This window comes from Papaver somniferum, unplaced genomic scaffold (assembly GCF_003573695.1).
Source record: "Papaver somniferum cultivar HN1 unplaced genomic scaffold, ASM357369v1 unplaced-scaffold_76, whole genome shotgun sequence".
Classification (NCBI taxonomy): Eukaryota; Viridiplantae; Streptophyta; class Magnoliopsida; order Ranunculales; family Papaveraceae; genus Papaver; species Papaver somniferum.
The window spans coordinates 1,178,589-1,195,567 of NW_020650526.1; the positions used below are offsets into that span (position 1 = coordinate 1,178,589).

The 16,979-nt window shown below is 34.9% G+C and overlaps 2 protein-coding genes and 2 long non-coding RNA genes across 5 annotated transcripts; all 4 read left to right on the forward strand.

Moving 5' to 3' along the window:
* Nucleotides 1-400: 400 nt before the first annotated feature.
* Nucleotides 401-1,805, forward strand: LOC113344372. The gene is made up of 2 exons (XR_003357779.1): nt 401-1,007; nt 1,284-1,805. It is a non-coding gene; the product is annotated as an uncharacterized LOC113344372 (long non-coding RNA).
* A 5,613-nt stretch (nt 1,806-7,418) lies between these two features.
* Nucleotides 7,419-8,347, forward strand: LOC113344324. Its single transcript, XR_003357760.1, has 2 exons — nt 7,419-7,807; nt 7,891-8,347. It is a non-coding gene; the product is annotated as an uncharacterized LOC113344324 (long non-coding RNA).
* A 3,693-nt stretch (nt 8,348-12,040) lies between these two features.
* LOC113344301 (putative F-box protein At1g33020) lies at nt 12,041-14,300 on the forward strand. Of its 2 annotated transcripts, none has more exons than XM_026588306.1 (4): nt 12,041-12,330; nt 12,494-12,533; nt 13,296-13,355; nt 13,683-14,300. In XM_026588306.1, the coding sequence occupies exons 1-4, from the start codon at nt 12,153-12,155 to the stop codon at nt 13,708-13,710; spliced, it is 306 nt and encodes a 101-aa protein (XP_026444091.1). In that variant the 5' UTR covers nt 12,041-12,152; the 3' UTR covers nt 13,711-14,300. The 2 variants fall into 2 exon arrangements, with proteins under 2 accessions (XP_026444091.1, XP_026444092.1); XM_026588307.1 differs by having other exon boundaries at nt 13,831-14,300.
* Nucleotides 14,301-15,763: 1,463 nt separating this feature from the next.
* LOC113344354 lies at nt 15,764-16,447 on the forward strand. Its single transcript, XM_026588350.1, has one exon. It carries the CDS (start codon nt 15,764-15,766, stop codon nt 16,445-16,447), a length of 684 nt encoding a protein of 227 aa, XP_026444135.1.
* Nucleotides 16,448-16,979: the final 532 nt, after the last annotated feature.

Here is a 16,979-nt window from a genome sequence, read left to right on the forward strand (position 1 = left end):
ACCTTTTATCCCCATCCACAAACATATACACTGTAAATACCCTCAATCTCGTCAACGATAATAGATCGGTGAAGAGAAGATTAAAAGAAGATTTATCCGCTAAGGACTCGATTAATTTAAGACGAACGTTAATTATTAGGAATTAATCTAACAACGATCTAGATACGAAATTAGTATCATTGATTAGGTCTCAAAAAGTTATGTGAGATGGACTACTCGAACGTGTCAATCGGATACTGGACGAAGAAGTAATCATCAGATATGTGTGAAAGGAAAAACAATCATTTTACATCTAGACCGAGTGTCTGCCCGTATCATTTTTCTGGGTGCCCTAATAAGTTTTGGTCGGCTTTATCCCCAGATGTCTCGAAGAGAAAATCAGTTCTTCTCTCTTCTTTTTTCTTCTTTTTCTTCTTTCGTTTTCTTCCCTGTTCTTCTTCTGTTAGAGATTCAGTGAAAAAAATGGAGTTCTGAGACCATGAGGTTGAGAGAAAAATTAGGGCTATATATTTGATTTAAGTTCTGAGGATTCTAAAGATGAAATTTAGAGTTAAGGTAGACTGAAGAATAAAGGGTTATCATTTAATTGAAGTTTAGAAATGGTTTTGATGAAGAACTGAAAGGTTAGGGTTTCTGAGAAGAATGGATTTGATTAGGGGATTTAGGAGAAATTGAATATGAAACTGGATGATTAAGGATGGGTTTTAAGAAGATGTTCTGAAGTAGAATATTAATTCGAGATTATCGAAGTTAGGGTTTTGAAGCTGTTCGTGAAGCTAGGGATTGATTCTGTTGATAAAAAAGTGAAAGAGTTCTCAGTGGTGTTGATTCAAGAGTTGAGTTCAACAGTTGGGAGAAAAGTGAGAAGAATTGGAGTTAGATGTGATTGTAGTTGAAGCTCAGGAGATGGATTAAAGTTGCTGATGTTGCTGTTGATTGAACTGAACCGGTGGGTTTGTTTTTTTTCTTAAGATGGCCTCAATTTGTTGGAATGAAACCATTCTGAGGTAATTGTTCTTTCTCTGTAAATAGGTAAGGTTATTCAATTTCATGGTTGATTTTATATGAATGTGGAGATAACTATTTAGATGGATATAGAATGAAGTTGAAATTATAGTTTGGTTTGTATTGAGTTACAAAATGTTGTTAAAGGTTGGATTTATGTAGAAATTGAACTCTAGAACTGGTATTGTTATGTTTGATTGTCCAATGAACTGAGTATTAGTTGTTGTTATGTCTGATGTGAAGTTGAAAGTGTTGCTTGTGTTGAGATGGAATTGCAGGTGATGTTGGTTTGTAAATTACAGTGTTGAGTATAAAAATGGATAAGTTGTATATGAGTTGCAGATAACGAATTTGGTGAAGTACGAATGAGATGAGGTAGTATTGGAATCTGTATGAATTGATGAAGGTGTCGACTTAGTGAATTTGATGTTAAGAAGAATGTTGTAATGTTAGTGATTGTGGATATGAGATGTATGAGCTGTTACAGGTGAAGTGGGATAGAGTTGCAGTATATCAACTAAATCCTTGGGTGAATATTGCAGGTGGTTGAAGTAATTGGAATTGAGTCAGTCTGACATATAGATGAAGTGAGTTTTGCCTGAGAGGATGTAACTGGTGGTGTAGAGTATTGTTGTATCTTGAGTTGGAAGAGTAGAAGTTGTATAGGATTGATGAGTAGAATCGGAGTTGGATAGTCTCTTTGAAAGCCTGCTGCTACTGCATTTGCAGGTAAACTTGCTTTACATTTGTAATTAAAATTCAAAGTTGTTTAAGAATGGATGTATAAATTGAGTTTGGTAGAATTTAAATGTTAATGAAATATAGTAGAAATGAAGCCTTGGCAGGGAGGAATAGTTGCTTAGGTTGAGCTTAGCTTAGTGTGTTAATTCTGGTGATGCACCATTATGGTGCAGTTCAGTTTCTGGCCTGTGCAGTCGCTCAGGTTTAAACCTTTGGCATGTCTGACTCAGATTAGTTCTTGTCTGACTCAGTATCTGACTGAGTTGAACCGTGTTGACTCACCGAGTTCCCTGTCTTGACCTGAGTCGATCCAATTGACCGATTTAGACTTTGACCTTTTACTCAGTTGACCATGTGACGATGACTTGACCTTGAATAGATGTTGGCCGTTAATTGACTCCCTCCGACAAAACGTTGACTGTTACTGACCATTATTTGACTCTTATGAACCAGGCCTTAGGTTTTTGGGCTTGTTTAGGAACGATTTTTTGGGGACTACCCAAAAAAATGGAGGGGGACTACTCTTTATTTTTTGGTTGGATATTTGAAGTAACTTTAAGTCACCCCTTATCTAATTCTTTTTCTAATACCAAATTTGCCCTTGGTAATAAAACTGGTTAGTGTATGAATTAGTGAGATAATTAATGATTAGTCAGATTAAATTAATAATTTGATTTTTTTACTAACGAAGAATTATTGAGAGGGAGAAGAAAAAGATGAAGATGATAATAAAGACGAGGGTTTTGGAAGAACAAAAGTTAAATCTTTTTCTTTAAGAGCCACAACAAGAGTATGATGTTTTGGGTACTCATGGATACTTCAAATTTAGTTAATGGTACTTAAATTGGCCAAAACATTCCTAAAAATGAACAATTTACAAATTGATTTCGGTTTGGTTAAAAAAGTTCGGCTACGAAATATGAAGAACAGGTAACCCAACTCATCTGCAAGTGTAGTTCGGCTAATATTTCTGAAAACACAGGTAGCCGAACTCAGCTTTAATGGAGTTTTTTCTTTCAGAGAAAAGTTCGGTTAGGAAAAAAAAACGACGTAACCGAACTAAGAGTTTGGCTGGGTAAGAAAATGAAAAAATTGTGCGACGTAACCGAACTCAATATATAGGTTTTCAGAGAAAAATTCGGTTAGGAGAAAAAAATTGCGACGTAACCGAACTAAAATTCGGTTAGGAAATTTTTTTTGCAACATGACCGAACTACAGTTCGGTTAGGAAAATAAAAGTTGCGACGTAACCGAACTTTTCTCTGAAGGAAAAACCTCCATTAAAAGTTGAGTTCCGCTAGTTCGACAAAGCTTTTCACATAATTCCTAGCCGAACTTCTCTCTGCAACTTACATTTTCAACTCATTTTGATGATTATTTCTCATTTTTGCAACAAAAAACGAATGACAAGTAATGGGTTTGTTATAATTTTGATTTTGATTTTGTTTTGTTAATGATTTAAATTAAGTTATATATAAATGTGGCTATGGTGGTGGTTCAAGGTGGTCGGTGGTGGTGAGCGGCGTTGGTGGTGGTCGACGGTGGTGATGGGATGAGGTGGTTATATATAGGTGGAGGTGATGGGAGGAGGTGGTAATATATATAGGTTAAGGGTATGTTAGTCATTTCCACATTTTAGGACACCCCTTATAATGTAGGGGTGGACATTTCTATCACTTAGTAGTCCCCCACCATTTTTGGATAGTGCCCAAAAAATCGTTCTTGTTTAGTGGACTTGGACTTAGTACCATATATTCTTATAGTTTGATATTTTGGACCTCTTATGGTATGAGTTAGCCTTTGATTATTTCTACAAAGTTGTAGATATTCATAAGACTTACTTAATGGATTATAGAACCAATCTGATTGAATTAATAAACCTTAAATGGGCTTAGAAGCATTAGATAGACTTATTTGATTCTTGTGTGAGCCATTTTGGCTATATTCTTAAAGATTTCGTGTGATTAACAGTTAGTTATTAACAACGATCGATTCAAAGGATGAACCCGTGGATCGTGGATCTCGAGGTAGGCGTGGCTTGTGACCATTGTTGTTTTCTTTTACAAAAGTTTACGTTTATCAAATTCATGCATTATTTGGTTATGTTTTCTATGCATTGTTTAATTTAAGCTCCGATAGTTATGTCGATTCTGATAATCTTTCCACTGTTTGGAAAGGAGTGCATTATTTAACTTTGAATTACGGAAGTTCTGTTATTTCTTTTAATATTTCCATTGTTTGGAAAGGAACCGTATTGTTTATCTTTTCATTATGAATTGTTGGGAAATGAGGATTTCCATATGTGTTATATAGGATACGCTCCTTAATTTATACTTTCATGCACATTTGGGTGTGTAATTGTCACCCAGAATATCTAGGTGTGTAATTGTCACTAATATTACGGGTGTGTACATTCACCCACAGACTATCTAGGTGTGTAATTGTCACCAGTATTACGGTGTGTAAATGTCACCACATAAATAATGGTTGGTGTGTAATTGTCACCAATCCGGTGTGTAAATGTCACTAAAGAAATAAAGAAGGAGTTAGTTCCATATACATGTTGTTTAATTCAGTGAGTTGGTTGTCTTTTAATGTTTAGGGAAACATAGATTGTTTTCCGAATCATGCCTATGGTTACTTGAAAGTTATATGTTATTTCTAATGGGCACCCCTTTTAGGGATGATATGCTCACCCATTCCCACTTTCAGTTTCAGAGACATATCAAGATGTGCACATGGAGATGAAAGCTTCGACAACTTAATTACGATAGTTAGATAGCTTCCGCTATTTTTGATTTGTGTTTTATATTCTATTTGCAAACCATAACAGTATTGTATATGTATCTTTTGAGAGGATTACTTGTATATATATATTACTGAGTGGGGCTAGATTTGGGTTGAGTTTTCTAGCAAATTTCTTAATTTATTTCTTAAGTTAATGATTTAGATTCGTAGTGCCTCTTTATTTAGTTAATCTCTTAGATTAGTTAGCTACTATCTTAGGGGACGGTACATACACCCATCATCATTCACATAAGAATCCTCCAAAATGTCATCAAAATCATCATTAGTTAGCAATGGTTGTTCCATACATGCATCATTAAACCAATATAAACAATAATCTGCTTAGATAAATCCAAATACAATGTAGAATACACCATATACTCAACCATCGTCAACTCTGTTTCATCTATATGACACTTAAGAAATACCAAAGTCTCATTCCTTGACTTCACGTACACGCTAATATTCCTCAATTTGAATAGACTGCAACACAAATAAAAAAAGGGAAAAAATCAGATAAAACCCCCCATTGAAACTAATTGCAACACATACAAACCAAATCCCCCACTGCACATCTGAATTTCAATTACAGTAAATTACTGCACTTTTTTGTCCATATCTGTCGCTATAACACTATGAAACCTTCATCTAGTTGAAATACACAACTACAGCATGAAAAAAATGTCTACATTTAAACAAGTCTGGAAATTATAGCAAAGAAACCACATAATATCCATATAAAATGGTCCAAATCAAAAATTATTCTGCCATACGGGGCATAAACTGGTTTCCATTCACATACATCATATATCATAGGGCCCTATATCATATTAATGAAACTTCTACTACTTACTCAATACTTGCTCTATTAAATTGGGGCAATTTCACCCTGTGACAACATCTAGAAAGTATAAAAATACCACATGTAAGGAGAACTTCATTAATACCATGTGACAACATCTAGAAAGTATTAATATGTAAGAAGAACTTCATTAGGGATATAGCAGCAGAATGTTTCAATTTAAGCTCCTTAACTACAGTATCTTTAGACTTAAACATGATTAAAGAAATACTTGGTGCTGAACACGCATAATACGTAAACCTCTGTAGAATTTCAATTATCCCAAATAAACCCTCCACTAAATCTAAAATTGAAATGAGTGAAACCTAAATATCTGCAGTTCACGCGTCTTTGAACTGGATAAGAGGCATGCAGGTAATTATGTGCACCGATTTAGACTTATTCAACTCCGACGACCGATCTGGTGGGTCAAGGCGTGATATCTATCGGAATGGTCAGTTTATAAAGGAAGTTAGAATTTTGGACGGTTTATTGATTATATGGTTTGAAGCTGGTTAGTTTATTAAATTTCCCATTCTTCATCGAAAAATGTTTGTCTTCTTCATTAAGAGTGGATGCTCCGATCGAGGAGTAATCTGCACTATATATCGAAATCATGATTCAATCAAGTAGCCATGGATCTTCACAAACGTGTTAATCTACGTCAAACCGTTGTAGACCGCCCTTGGATAAAAGGTTAAAACAATTGATACAATTGATATAAACACCTTCAAGAAGGCTATATGAAATCATAATGATAATATATAACATGTGATTTAATTGTATGGAATATATCATCATATTTGAAAATAAAATACAATAATATAAATAAAAAGCCTAATAATCACCTAAATAGGGATTATTGTTTAAGTTTGTTTGACAATTATACCCTTCAAATAGAGTTTATGTTAAATTTAATATTTTTATTCATATGACCATCCTTATTTTTTAGGGTCATTTCAATAAAGTGGGTAATTTTTTTTAAATGGGCTTTAAGCCCTGGGCCATTTGACTAAGAAAGAGTGGGTAGTGGGGCCGAAACCCTTAATTCTCACAATTTTTTTTCTTTAGGATATTGAATATCTGTCCTAGTTGACGTGCTCCTTAATTCACAAAATTGGTGGATTAACCCAATAATGATAATTTCTGGGTAGAAAATACTTGTAAAATTTGATACTGCTTAATAGAAGAAAGTGTATAAATAGCCAGGATGTAAACAGTTTCATCCTACTCGTTTTTCAAATGTAAATATATTTGGATATATAAATCAAATTTACTCAAAATTATATTTTTAAATATTTTTTCTTATTTTTAATTTACATCAGGATGCATCCAGTTTCACCCTCGCTATTTTTTTAAGTTTAAGACAGGATAAATTTAAATTCATTATTGTTATTTTTTGTGTCTATTTTACCCATATTAATTTTTATTCATCCATTAAAACCATGGTTTAAAAATATTTGGACAATTAATCTAATTTCTGTTAATTAATCTACCAAATATTACATGTCTGCGCATTTGATATCCGATGTTTTTCTATCTCATTGTGAGAATTCTCTACATCGTGGTCTTCATAGTGCCCCTTGCTATTCTAGTAGTCTGTCTGTTAACTTTGTAAATTACGTATTTTCTTCCTATTTTTCTAAAGCTGGGTTTTAAGTGTTTGGGAACCCAGACAACATCCGCACCAGCATGGGAGCCAGTTGGAAGCATGGCTGCATGAGTGTGCAGTTGACGCGCGATAGCCTTCCGATATGATGCTACAAAAGGATTTCACCACTACATGGTGCCCACGTAGAATCTACTACAGTCCCAGATATTTTTCACAGATAACTTTCTCAGCCCCAAATCTCCAACACCACATACTCAGCATAACAGTCGTTCTTAATGGACCATGACACTCGATCTTAAAGTGACATTTTATAAATAAGTAATAATAATAATTAGTCGACTTTAATCACTTTATTAAGTCGCATTCTCAACGACCATTCTTCATGTAAATCTATATATGTACACATACATGCATACACTCTCTTATCATCGCTTACTAAATTAATACAACGTCGATCTGTGATCATTTTTACGCTGTCATCTTTCTTAAGAGATCAGAATGAGCTCCGAGGAAGGTAGCAGCGGTGGTTTTCAAATTCCTTTCGTCAGTGACATACTGAAGGAGGGAGAAAAAATGAAGATCCCTTTCGTTAGCGACATGATTAAGGAGGGTGAAAAAATAAAGATCCCTATCGTTAGCGACTTGATTAAGGAGGGATCAGAACAGCTGAAGATCCCTTTTATTAGTGATAGAAGCAGTGGGGAGGAGGGACACCGTGAGTGCTGTTGTAATGGGTGTTTTGGTGGTTGTGACAAAGTAAAAGAATGGTGGCATATATTTGTTGAGAAGATCAAAGAGTTCTTCTCATGTCTCGGATCATGGTAAACTATACAGACATTTCTTTCCTTCATCCATTCTCACATGAATATTGCATTGCTAATTGAATATATCTTCTTCTTTGCAGTTGTTGTTGCAGCATTTGCAGGTGCTGCTGCCCTTGTTGTTGTTGTTGCTGTTCTGATGATTAGTGATGAAACCTGTTGGAGTAGTGCCACATTGTCAAGGAAACTCCAGTTTGTGTGCTTTAATTACCGTAAAACAAAATTGCTATTGCGTGATTTGTTGTTGTTGTTGTTGTTTTCCATTGTCATTGAGGTTTTCTTATATTCTGCCGGCGTACTTGGAAATAAACTTGCTTTTGGGACCTCGACTTAACCTGACTAGTCCAAGGGGATGTGGAGGTAACAATGGCTGAAACGCCATCGCCTTCCTTTAGTGGATTGCATCGTGTTTGTTTTCTGGCATTTATGATTTACTTTTACCAATGATATATATTTTACGTACTATTACAGTGATCTTGTTGTACTTGTATTCACGTGCAGTTTTAAATCCACTAGTAAATTAAATTAAATTAACTATCACTTCGGCTGTAATCAATGGTGTGGTGTGTGTTAGAAAGTATCAAACAGCTTACCCTCCCAGGAGGTCAGCTACAGATTCAGATAGCACATACGAAAAAGTAAAGGCCTTTGCAAACTTTATCACAGGCTTGCAATCCCCAAAACTGATGCAACATGAGAAGAGAGACCAAAAAGAGCTTTGCATCTTTGGTGCAGTACCTGCTTTATAAAACCAAAAAAGGTTTTGTAGCCGATGTCACTGTAATACCTGCTTTGTAAGATCAAAAAAAATCAAAAAGCTTTTACTGCCGATGTCACTACAATACAGCGGTAAAGTCATTGCATAATGATATTTGTAACCTAAAAATTGAGTTCCGAACTCGTTAACACCATATTTTTTTAGGATAACTTTTTTTTTTTATATTTTTTGGTATCTTTGAGTCGGTACTTGCTTTATCGGACCATAGCACACCACCACCCATTAGCTAGAAACAAAAACCTGACTTCATAAACTAACGTTTAGACCCAAAGTTATTGAGTAACCTTATAAATTTTCGGTTCTCACTGTACAATTCTACCATTCCCGCAATGCTAGTCATGCTTTCTGCAAACACAAGGGTTTTCGATGGATAATTTCAACACTCTCCCAACGGACATTATATTGGATATTCTCATCCGTTTACTCGTTGAATCAGTTCTAAACTGCAAGTTAGTTTCTAACACATGGAGAAATCATATTTATCATCCATCGTTTAGTAAGCTGCATGCAAGTCGTCATCTCAATTATAATGCTGATGATTCTGGTAAGTTGAGTTTTCTTGTTTTTGGCACAAACATGTCACAGTATCATTATTTTGAATATATCGAGAATCAAGAGATCTCACCCATTGATAAAATAAGAAGGATAAGAAAACTTTCTCCGTACGAGTTCGGTTAATGGTTTGATATGTCTTAGTGATTTGAAGAATAGGTTTTGTATTTGTAACCCCATGACTAGAGAGTACGTTGTGCTTCCTGAGCGTATGGGAAAATCCTGTGGCTATTATTACTTGGTTGGATTTGGTTACCTTCCTTCAACCGATGAGTACAAAGTTGTAGTGGTGAATCAGCTAAAGAAAGAACCCGAATATGCAGAGGTCATGGTGTATACTCTGGGCAGTGGCAATGGTCATTGCGAGGTAACAAAACGAATTTTGTTTCTGAATTTGCTCCAATTTAATCCACGGGAACTTATATTGGACATTGGGTTTAAAGAATAATTTAGTTTTTGGATTTCGTTCATATGGATGGGAAATTTTAATTGTATGCACGATGACTGTTTGATAAAATGTGTTACAGATTTGCATGAGTGAATTTTTATATGGCATGTTAGATTACCTATATCTACCACTAAACTAGATATTAAATTTAAAGTTTAAGATAAGGCTATTCATCCCTGTTTTTACCAGTCTCATCACCATCCTAAGAAGCAAGTGAGATAGAGACGGGAAGAGACTACTCTTTTGTTGTTCTGTTTGTAGGAATTTGTTGTTCTCCTTTACTGGTATCATCACCATACTAGGAAGAAGGGGTGGCTGGTCACTAAGAAGGGATATGCTATATATGACTAGTTTTGAGTGTGGATGTTGCAAATGTAATGCAGAGAGTTAGTATACATTGACACTTAATTAGTCCATAAGATTTGCTCACATCTGACCAAAAGAGTATAATTTAAAAAATTATCGTTGGTTTGTTAACTGAGAAGATGTGCATCTATAATTTCACAAGATTACTATGGCAATACTATAAGTTCAGACTGGTTAGTTTGTTGAAGTTGAATTACAAAATTCATTTCAGGTGTACAACTATGTACACATTAATAATAAACATGTGCATGATTACAAAATTTATTTCAGGGTTTAAAATCTATTAATGCAAGAGTTAAGATTGTCATTTCTCTATCTTCAGTGGACACCCCCGTGATTGTACCATGTTTTCCTAAATACCCCATTATATGTAGTGTACAAGAATCAATCAACATTTAGTTGCACGTATTAAGAAAGGAGATGACTACATACCCCTTTTACTGTGAATGTTGTACGATGTTTCTCCTCTCTCTCCTTATTCTGAACCATTAAAGGAAGCTGTAACCTATCCAAGTCTTTTCTTTGCATGCCCACACATACAATTCCAGTTCCATGCTTTATAATAACCCTTCATAGCTTTGGGATTTGTTAATCTGATGCCATTATTAAATCTCCTTCATTTTCTCCATCGTCGTCATCAACAACAATGACCATCTGCAAGATAGACCCAAAAAAATTAAATTAAATCATGGACAGCTCGATCATTCCAAATCAAACACAATTACGAGCTAAGGATGCACCAATATGTACACTTGTATTAACAATCAGCATGTGTATACTAGTTTACACTCTAGTTATTTACGTAAGTATTAGCTTAATGAGTCATTTTACCACATGTGTACTAATTTGTACACCCTAGTTATTTACGCTTTGGCATGCGTAAGCATAATGAGTCTTTTTTTCACATGTGTATAAGTATGTACACCCTAATTATTTACCTCAAAACATGCATCATTTTCATATAATCATGATACCGAATTGCGAGTGCAAAAATACTATTCATTGGGGCATAACTAGAACAACGAACTTAAATTAAATATGCTTGTATGCAAAAAAAATAAAAAAAAAAACAATTGATTGCTGGTGGTCAGGAAATGGAAAAGACATACAATACTTTCGATTTAATTATAGAAAACAAATCCAAAAGAGTTTCATGAAACAAAAAATGTCAAGCCGTCATCACATGAATTCAGGACTTAAATCACAGATGCATCTACTAATTTTACAATGATTTAATTTAAGAAAACAAATCCAAAATGTAAGTAAGGAGGACTTAAATCACTAATGCATAACGAGGATGAAAAACCTTACTAATCTCTTGATATTCTGGATTGAGGAACAGTGAAAGTGACAGAAGGAGAAAATGAATTACCTCTCACAGTGGAAATCTTGAGAAAACCATACTTCAACCATCGTTTTACAGTAGAAATCTCGTGGAATTCCTTTTCCAAATATCGTTTCCATTAAGAATCATGTGAAAGTCCTCCTTCAATTATCGTTTCCAGTAGAAATCTTGTAAAAACTATTCTTCGGTTCTCCTTTTCAGTAGCAATCTTGTGAAATTACTTCTTTAATTATTGTTTCAGTGGAAATCTTGTAAGAATCCTTCTTCAATTCTTGTTTTCAGTAGAAATCTTATGAAAAATCGTTCATCGAAAGAGAAAAGATGATATGATTTTAACCTAGATCCTAAGAAACTTAGGAAGAAAACATAAAAAATGACACCGAGTACAAATCTCTGTTGAAGAACAACGATGTTAAATCGCCTCTGGCGCTGTCTCTCTCCAAAAGAAAAATCTAAGATCTAGAAATTGAACACAAAAACATAAAAAGGATAATTAGGGTAATAAGAAAAAATCGCATTTTCTGAATCGGCTAAATTTTGGACCAACTCGTACAAGTTTGGTCTAAACTGTTACAAACAGAGTTTATTTGGACTAGAGAATACTAGGCCTGAGATGAGTGGACTAAAACGTCCCAATCCCAGTAACTTTGGGACTAAACGTTCATTTCTACAAACAAAAACCTGACTTCATAAACTAACGTTTAGACCAAAAATTGTTGGGCTTTGTACTCCCTACAACCCTTCGTTAATAGGCTAGCTATATTGAGTAACCTTATAAATTTTCGGTTCTTACTATAGAATTCTACCATTCCCGCAACGCTAGTCCTGCTGCTTTCTGCAAAAACAAAGGTTTTCGATGGATAATTTCAACACTCTCCCAACAGAGATTATATTGGACATTCTCATCCGTTTACCCGTTGAATCAGTTCTAAACTGCAAGTTAATTTCCAACACATGGAAAAATCATATTCATCATCCATCGTTTGGTAAGATGCACGCAAGTTGTCATCTCAATCATAATGCCGATGATTATGGTAAGTTGAGCTTTTTTGGTTTGGGCACAAACATGTCACAGTTTTATTATTTTGAATATATCGAGAATCATGAGATCGCATAATGCATACGCCAATGAAGCTCTTAAATTAAATCTTAAATTGAACTATGCTTATCTACAACATGGTATCTCTGCCAATGAAGCTCTTAAATTCATTACGCCAAAAGAGGAAGAAAAACACAGGTATTATTTTGGATCTTATGCCTTAAATTCTTCTCGTGTTATCTTATTGCTTAGATCTTAGTTTGTTTTATCAACGAATTGATGTCATGTTCTAGCTCTTTCTATCTGTTCCATAGCAAATTTTGCAGTCACATGACTTTGATTTGATCTGCGAGATAACAAAACGAATTTTGTTTCTGAATTTGCTCCAATTTAATCTACGGGAACTTATATTGAACAATGGGTTTGAAGAATAATTTAGTTTTTGGAATTTCGTTCATATGGATGGGATATTTTAATTGTATGCACGATGACTGTTTGATAAAATGTGTCACAGATTTCCATGAGTGAATTTTTATACGGCATGTTAGGTTACCTATATCTACCACTAAATTAGATATTAAATTTAAAGTTTAAGATAAGGCTATTCATCCCTGTTTTTACCAGTCTCATCACCATCCTAGGAAGCAAGTGAGATAGAGACGGGAAGAGACTACTCTTTTGTTGTTCTGTTTGTAGGAATTTGTTGTTCTCCTTTACTGGTATCATCACCATACTAGGAAGAAGGGGTGGCTGGTCACTAAGAAGGGATATGCTATATATGACTAGTTTTGAGTGTGGATGTTGCAAATGTAATGCAGAGAGTTAGTATACATTGACACTTAATTAGTCCATAAGATTTGCTCACATCTGACCAAAAGAGTATAATTTAAAAAATTATCGTTGGTTAGTTAACTGAGAAGATGTGCATCTATAACTTCACTGTCTCTTCAATGCATGTAGACATACCTCAGAAGGAGCAAGATGCAATCATGTATGTGCTCGTGGATTTATGTTCGACAGGTAAGTTTTTTCATTCTAGTTTCTCTAAATCTGATTGTTCACCATATCTGGCATTCGCTTGTTCCACTATCTCTGTCAAATAGTTTAGAGATTTAAAACTATTAGGTGATTGTTAGTTGGACAGTTAGACATAGAAACCAGAATAGCTAAGCTGGATTGGTACTTACTCACATTTCCATGGTCGTATTCATTTAGATTTTTGAACCTTTTACGGATAGATCAAAAATGAAACATACAGATATTTTCATCAGGCATTTGCTTTTGCAGTCAGAATTGGTTCACATTTCCATGGTCGTACTTACTCAAATATTTTCTTTTTTTTTCTAGGCTTGTTTTTTCCTACCATTCTCTCTGACGTGGCCATAGCTCCCACATCCAGACCTCGACTACTATAGATCTGTTGTCAAGAGCTTATCTGACTTTAAGTAGCTCAGAATAATTAATTTTTTAATTTGTATAATTTGCCTTGTCTCAGGTAAAGGAAACCTTTTTACCAAGAATGGGAAAGGAAGACTCCTAATAGAACTGGTTTAGTCTTTATATTTCTAATTCTTACTGCTTTTAAGAGCATTTGTGATTAGAAATATGAATATTAACCCAACTTCAGTTAGAAAACTTCTTGGTATATTTGTTAAGCGTTTGGTTACTCAAATACTCGCCAAGCGGCTAACTGCACCTCAAGTTATTGGTATGTTGCATCATTTCGTTTATCCTAAAATTAGATGGTAGAATTAGAAAATCTGTATAACGCACATTAGAAATATTTTAGCAAGGACATGCTTTAGACATTTTCTTGTTCATCCTGTTCATGTTCTTGATCTTCTTGTAGATGTTCTTGTTCTAGAGATTCTTCTTGACAGTGAAAACGTCCTACAGTGGAAAAGCTACTGCTGTTTGTGCTTGTATAGTCTGTATTTGACAGTAAAAACAGATTTTTTTCTTCTGTGATTGATGTATTATCGCTCCAATTGGCATCTCATCTTTCATGTTATTTTTTGCGAAAATGTTTTGGGTAGAAAAAAGATACTAGGATTCAACCATGAAACTGATTAAGGGTTAATCATGCATAATGGTAATGATTAACTCAGCGTTTTGTTAAGGGGAAAGACAATTTCTTACTCCTCCCCCTAAACGACCCAAAGTCAAAACATATATACCACAGTCAAACAATTTTAGCTTTCCCCCTAAACAAATCAGCTTTCCCTATAACAATTATATTGTGCCAATATAAGTTCCACTGATAACAACATTCGCTCATGTTCTGGTTTGGCTGCATATTATGGCTCACCGTTGGCATTTACAGAAAATGGTAATATTTTAGGCTACAGCGCTAACTCTAAGTGTCTCAGTATTCATATTTACGACTCAAAAGCTTGTACCTCGAAGACGCTTCAGGTGGATTTTAAGAAACGATTTTCTTTAGTGTTCCTTCACAACAATACATTAGTTTCGCTGAAAGGACTTGGAGAAGAAGGTGTAAGAATTAAGAAGCGAAAACGCCGTGACTAGCTGTTCATAGTTTGATGAGACCTCTGGGCACATATCAGTGGAAATCTTCATCTAGATTTTTTTTCTGCATAACAAAGACCGATTCCCATTTCTGATGATGACACTATCCCTTTAAATAACGGTTCCATTGACATTAGTCTGTTTTTAGCCGATATCTATTTCAACTTTCTTGGGGTGATATTTTATTCAATATTCAGATTGTACACAAAAATAAAGGGTTTCTAAAATTTATCACAGGCTTGCAATCCCCCAAATCGTCACCACCGAATTCTTTAACGATAAAAGAAGTTTTTTTTTTTTGCAATCTTTGATAGTACATGCTTTCTATGTTGTGTTAGGCGCAAGGCATGGGGAGGCACCAAACACTTTGCCACCCTAGCGCCTAGGCCCACCGCCCAGAAAAAAAAAAAAAAAAAAGAAAGATTGTTCACGTTCTTGCGCCTATGGCGTTTTTATCTAAGAGCCCCTTGCGCGACTCGAGCACCATGTGAGCCTTTCACAACATAGCCTGGTTTATGGGACCATAGTATCCACCCATTAGCTAGAAACAGAAATGACTTCAAAAACTAACGTTTAGACCGACTTCAAAAACTAACATTTAGACCTTAGACCCAAAGTTGTTGGTCTTTTTACTTCATATAGCCCTTCGTTAATAGGTTATATTGAGTAGCCCTATAAATTTTCGGTTCTCAGCATACAATTCTCAACTGCTTTGCTTCAACAAAAAGGGTTTTTGATGGATAGTTTCAACATTCTCCCAACAGAGATTATATGGGATATTTTCCAAAACATGGAGAAATCGTATTCAGGATCGATCGTTTCGTAACATGCACGCAAGTCATCATCTCAATCATAATGCTGATTCTGGTAAGTTGAGTTATCTTGCCTTGGCCAAAAATATGACACAGTTTCACTGTTTTGAATATATTGAGAATCATGGGACACCCATTAGTAACACCATTAGTAACATAAGAAGGATCAGAAAACTTTCTCCGTTTGAGCATAATGCGATTCTCGGTTCTGTTAATGGTTTGATATGTCTTAGTGATTTGATAAATAGGTTTTGTATCTGTAACCCTAGGACTAGAGAGTATATTGTACTTCCTAAACGTACTGGAGAGTCCGGATGGTATTACAACTGGGTTGGATTTGGTTACCTACCTTCAGCCGATCAGTACAAAGTTGTAGTAGTGAATGAGCTAAAGAAAGAACCCAAATATATAGAGATCATGGTGTATACTGTGGGCAGTGGCAACGGTTGGCGCAACATTGGAAAATTCAATCGTATATTTAACTATGTTAGTCCAGAACATGGTATCTTTGCGGACGGAGCTCTTCATTGGAAGGATCACGGAGATATAGTTTGGGTTTTCGATTTGGCTGATGAAAAATTTTGTGCAAAAAATAATCACTCGAAGTATCTTAAGATTAATAATTACAACCCAAAAGCTTGTACCTGGAAAACACTGGTGGATTTTAAGAGACAGTTTTGTCAAGTGTTCGCTCACAGCATTACATTAGTTTCATTGAGAGGACTAGGAGAAGGTGCAAGAATATTTAAGAAGCGAAAACGCCGTGACTAGTAAGATGAAGCCGCTGTTCATAGTTTGATGAGATCTCTGGTTACATCAGTGGTAATCTTCGTCTAGATATTTGTTTTCTGCATAACAAAGACCCATTTCCCTATCAGTTTAATGAAAGGTTCCATTGACATTATCCAAGTGATTTTCTATTAGTGTGTTTTTATCCGATATCTATTTCAACTTTCTAGGAGTGATATGTATTTTTAGCTAAGCTATAGTTATTTCAGACCGATACACATTTTCGTAGGGAAACTCATATATCACATAATCAGCTTCATAAGCAACATCCTTGAGCCTTATCAACCAAAGATAGAACTAGGATGAGTCTTAACAGAAGAACTAGGAGAAGAAGTATAAGAGAACAGGAGAACTTGGAAATATAAGAGAATAGGAGAACGTATATTGATTAACTGAATTGTATAAGTTTACAGACGCTTGACAAACATATATATATACACGACTTTCCTTGTACACCAAGGAAAGTCTGTTAACTAACTTATGTTGGATTCCTAAATTATAAGAAATCCTAAGT

What these genes read in the sequence shown, in the direction of transcription:
- LOC113344301 (XM_026588306.1), top strand. Translation starts at nt 12,153, where the DNA reads ATGGATAATTTCAACACTCTCCCAACAGAGATTATATTGGACATTCTC. An exon ending in TCATAATGCCGATGATTATG is followed by an intron (nt 12,331 to 12,493) that starts GTAAGTTGAGCT and finishes CTGCCAATGAAG; the next exon opens with CTCTTAAATTCATTACGCCA. An exon ending in CGTGGATTTATGTTCGACAG is followed by an intron (nt 13,356 to 13,682) that starts GTAAGTTTTTTC and finishes TTTTTTTTCTAG; the next exon opens with GCTTGTTTTTTCCTACCATT.
- LOC113344354 (XM_026588350.1), top strand. Translation starts at nt 15,764, where the DNA reads ATGACACAGTTTCACTGTTTTGAATATATTGAGAATCATGGGACACCC.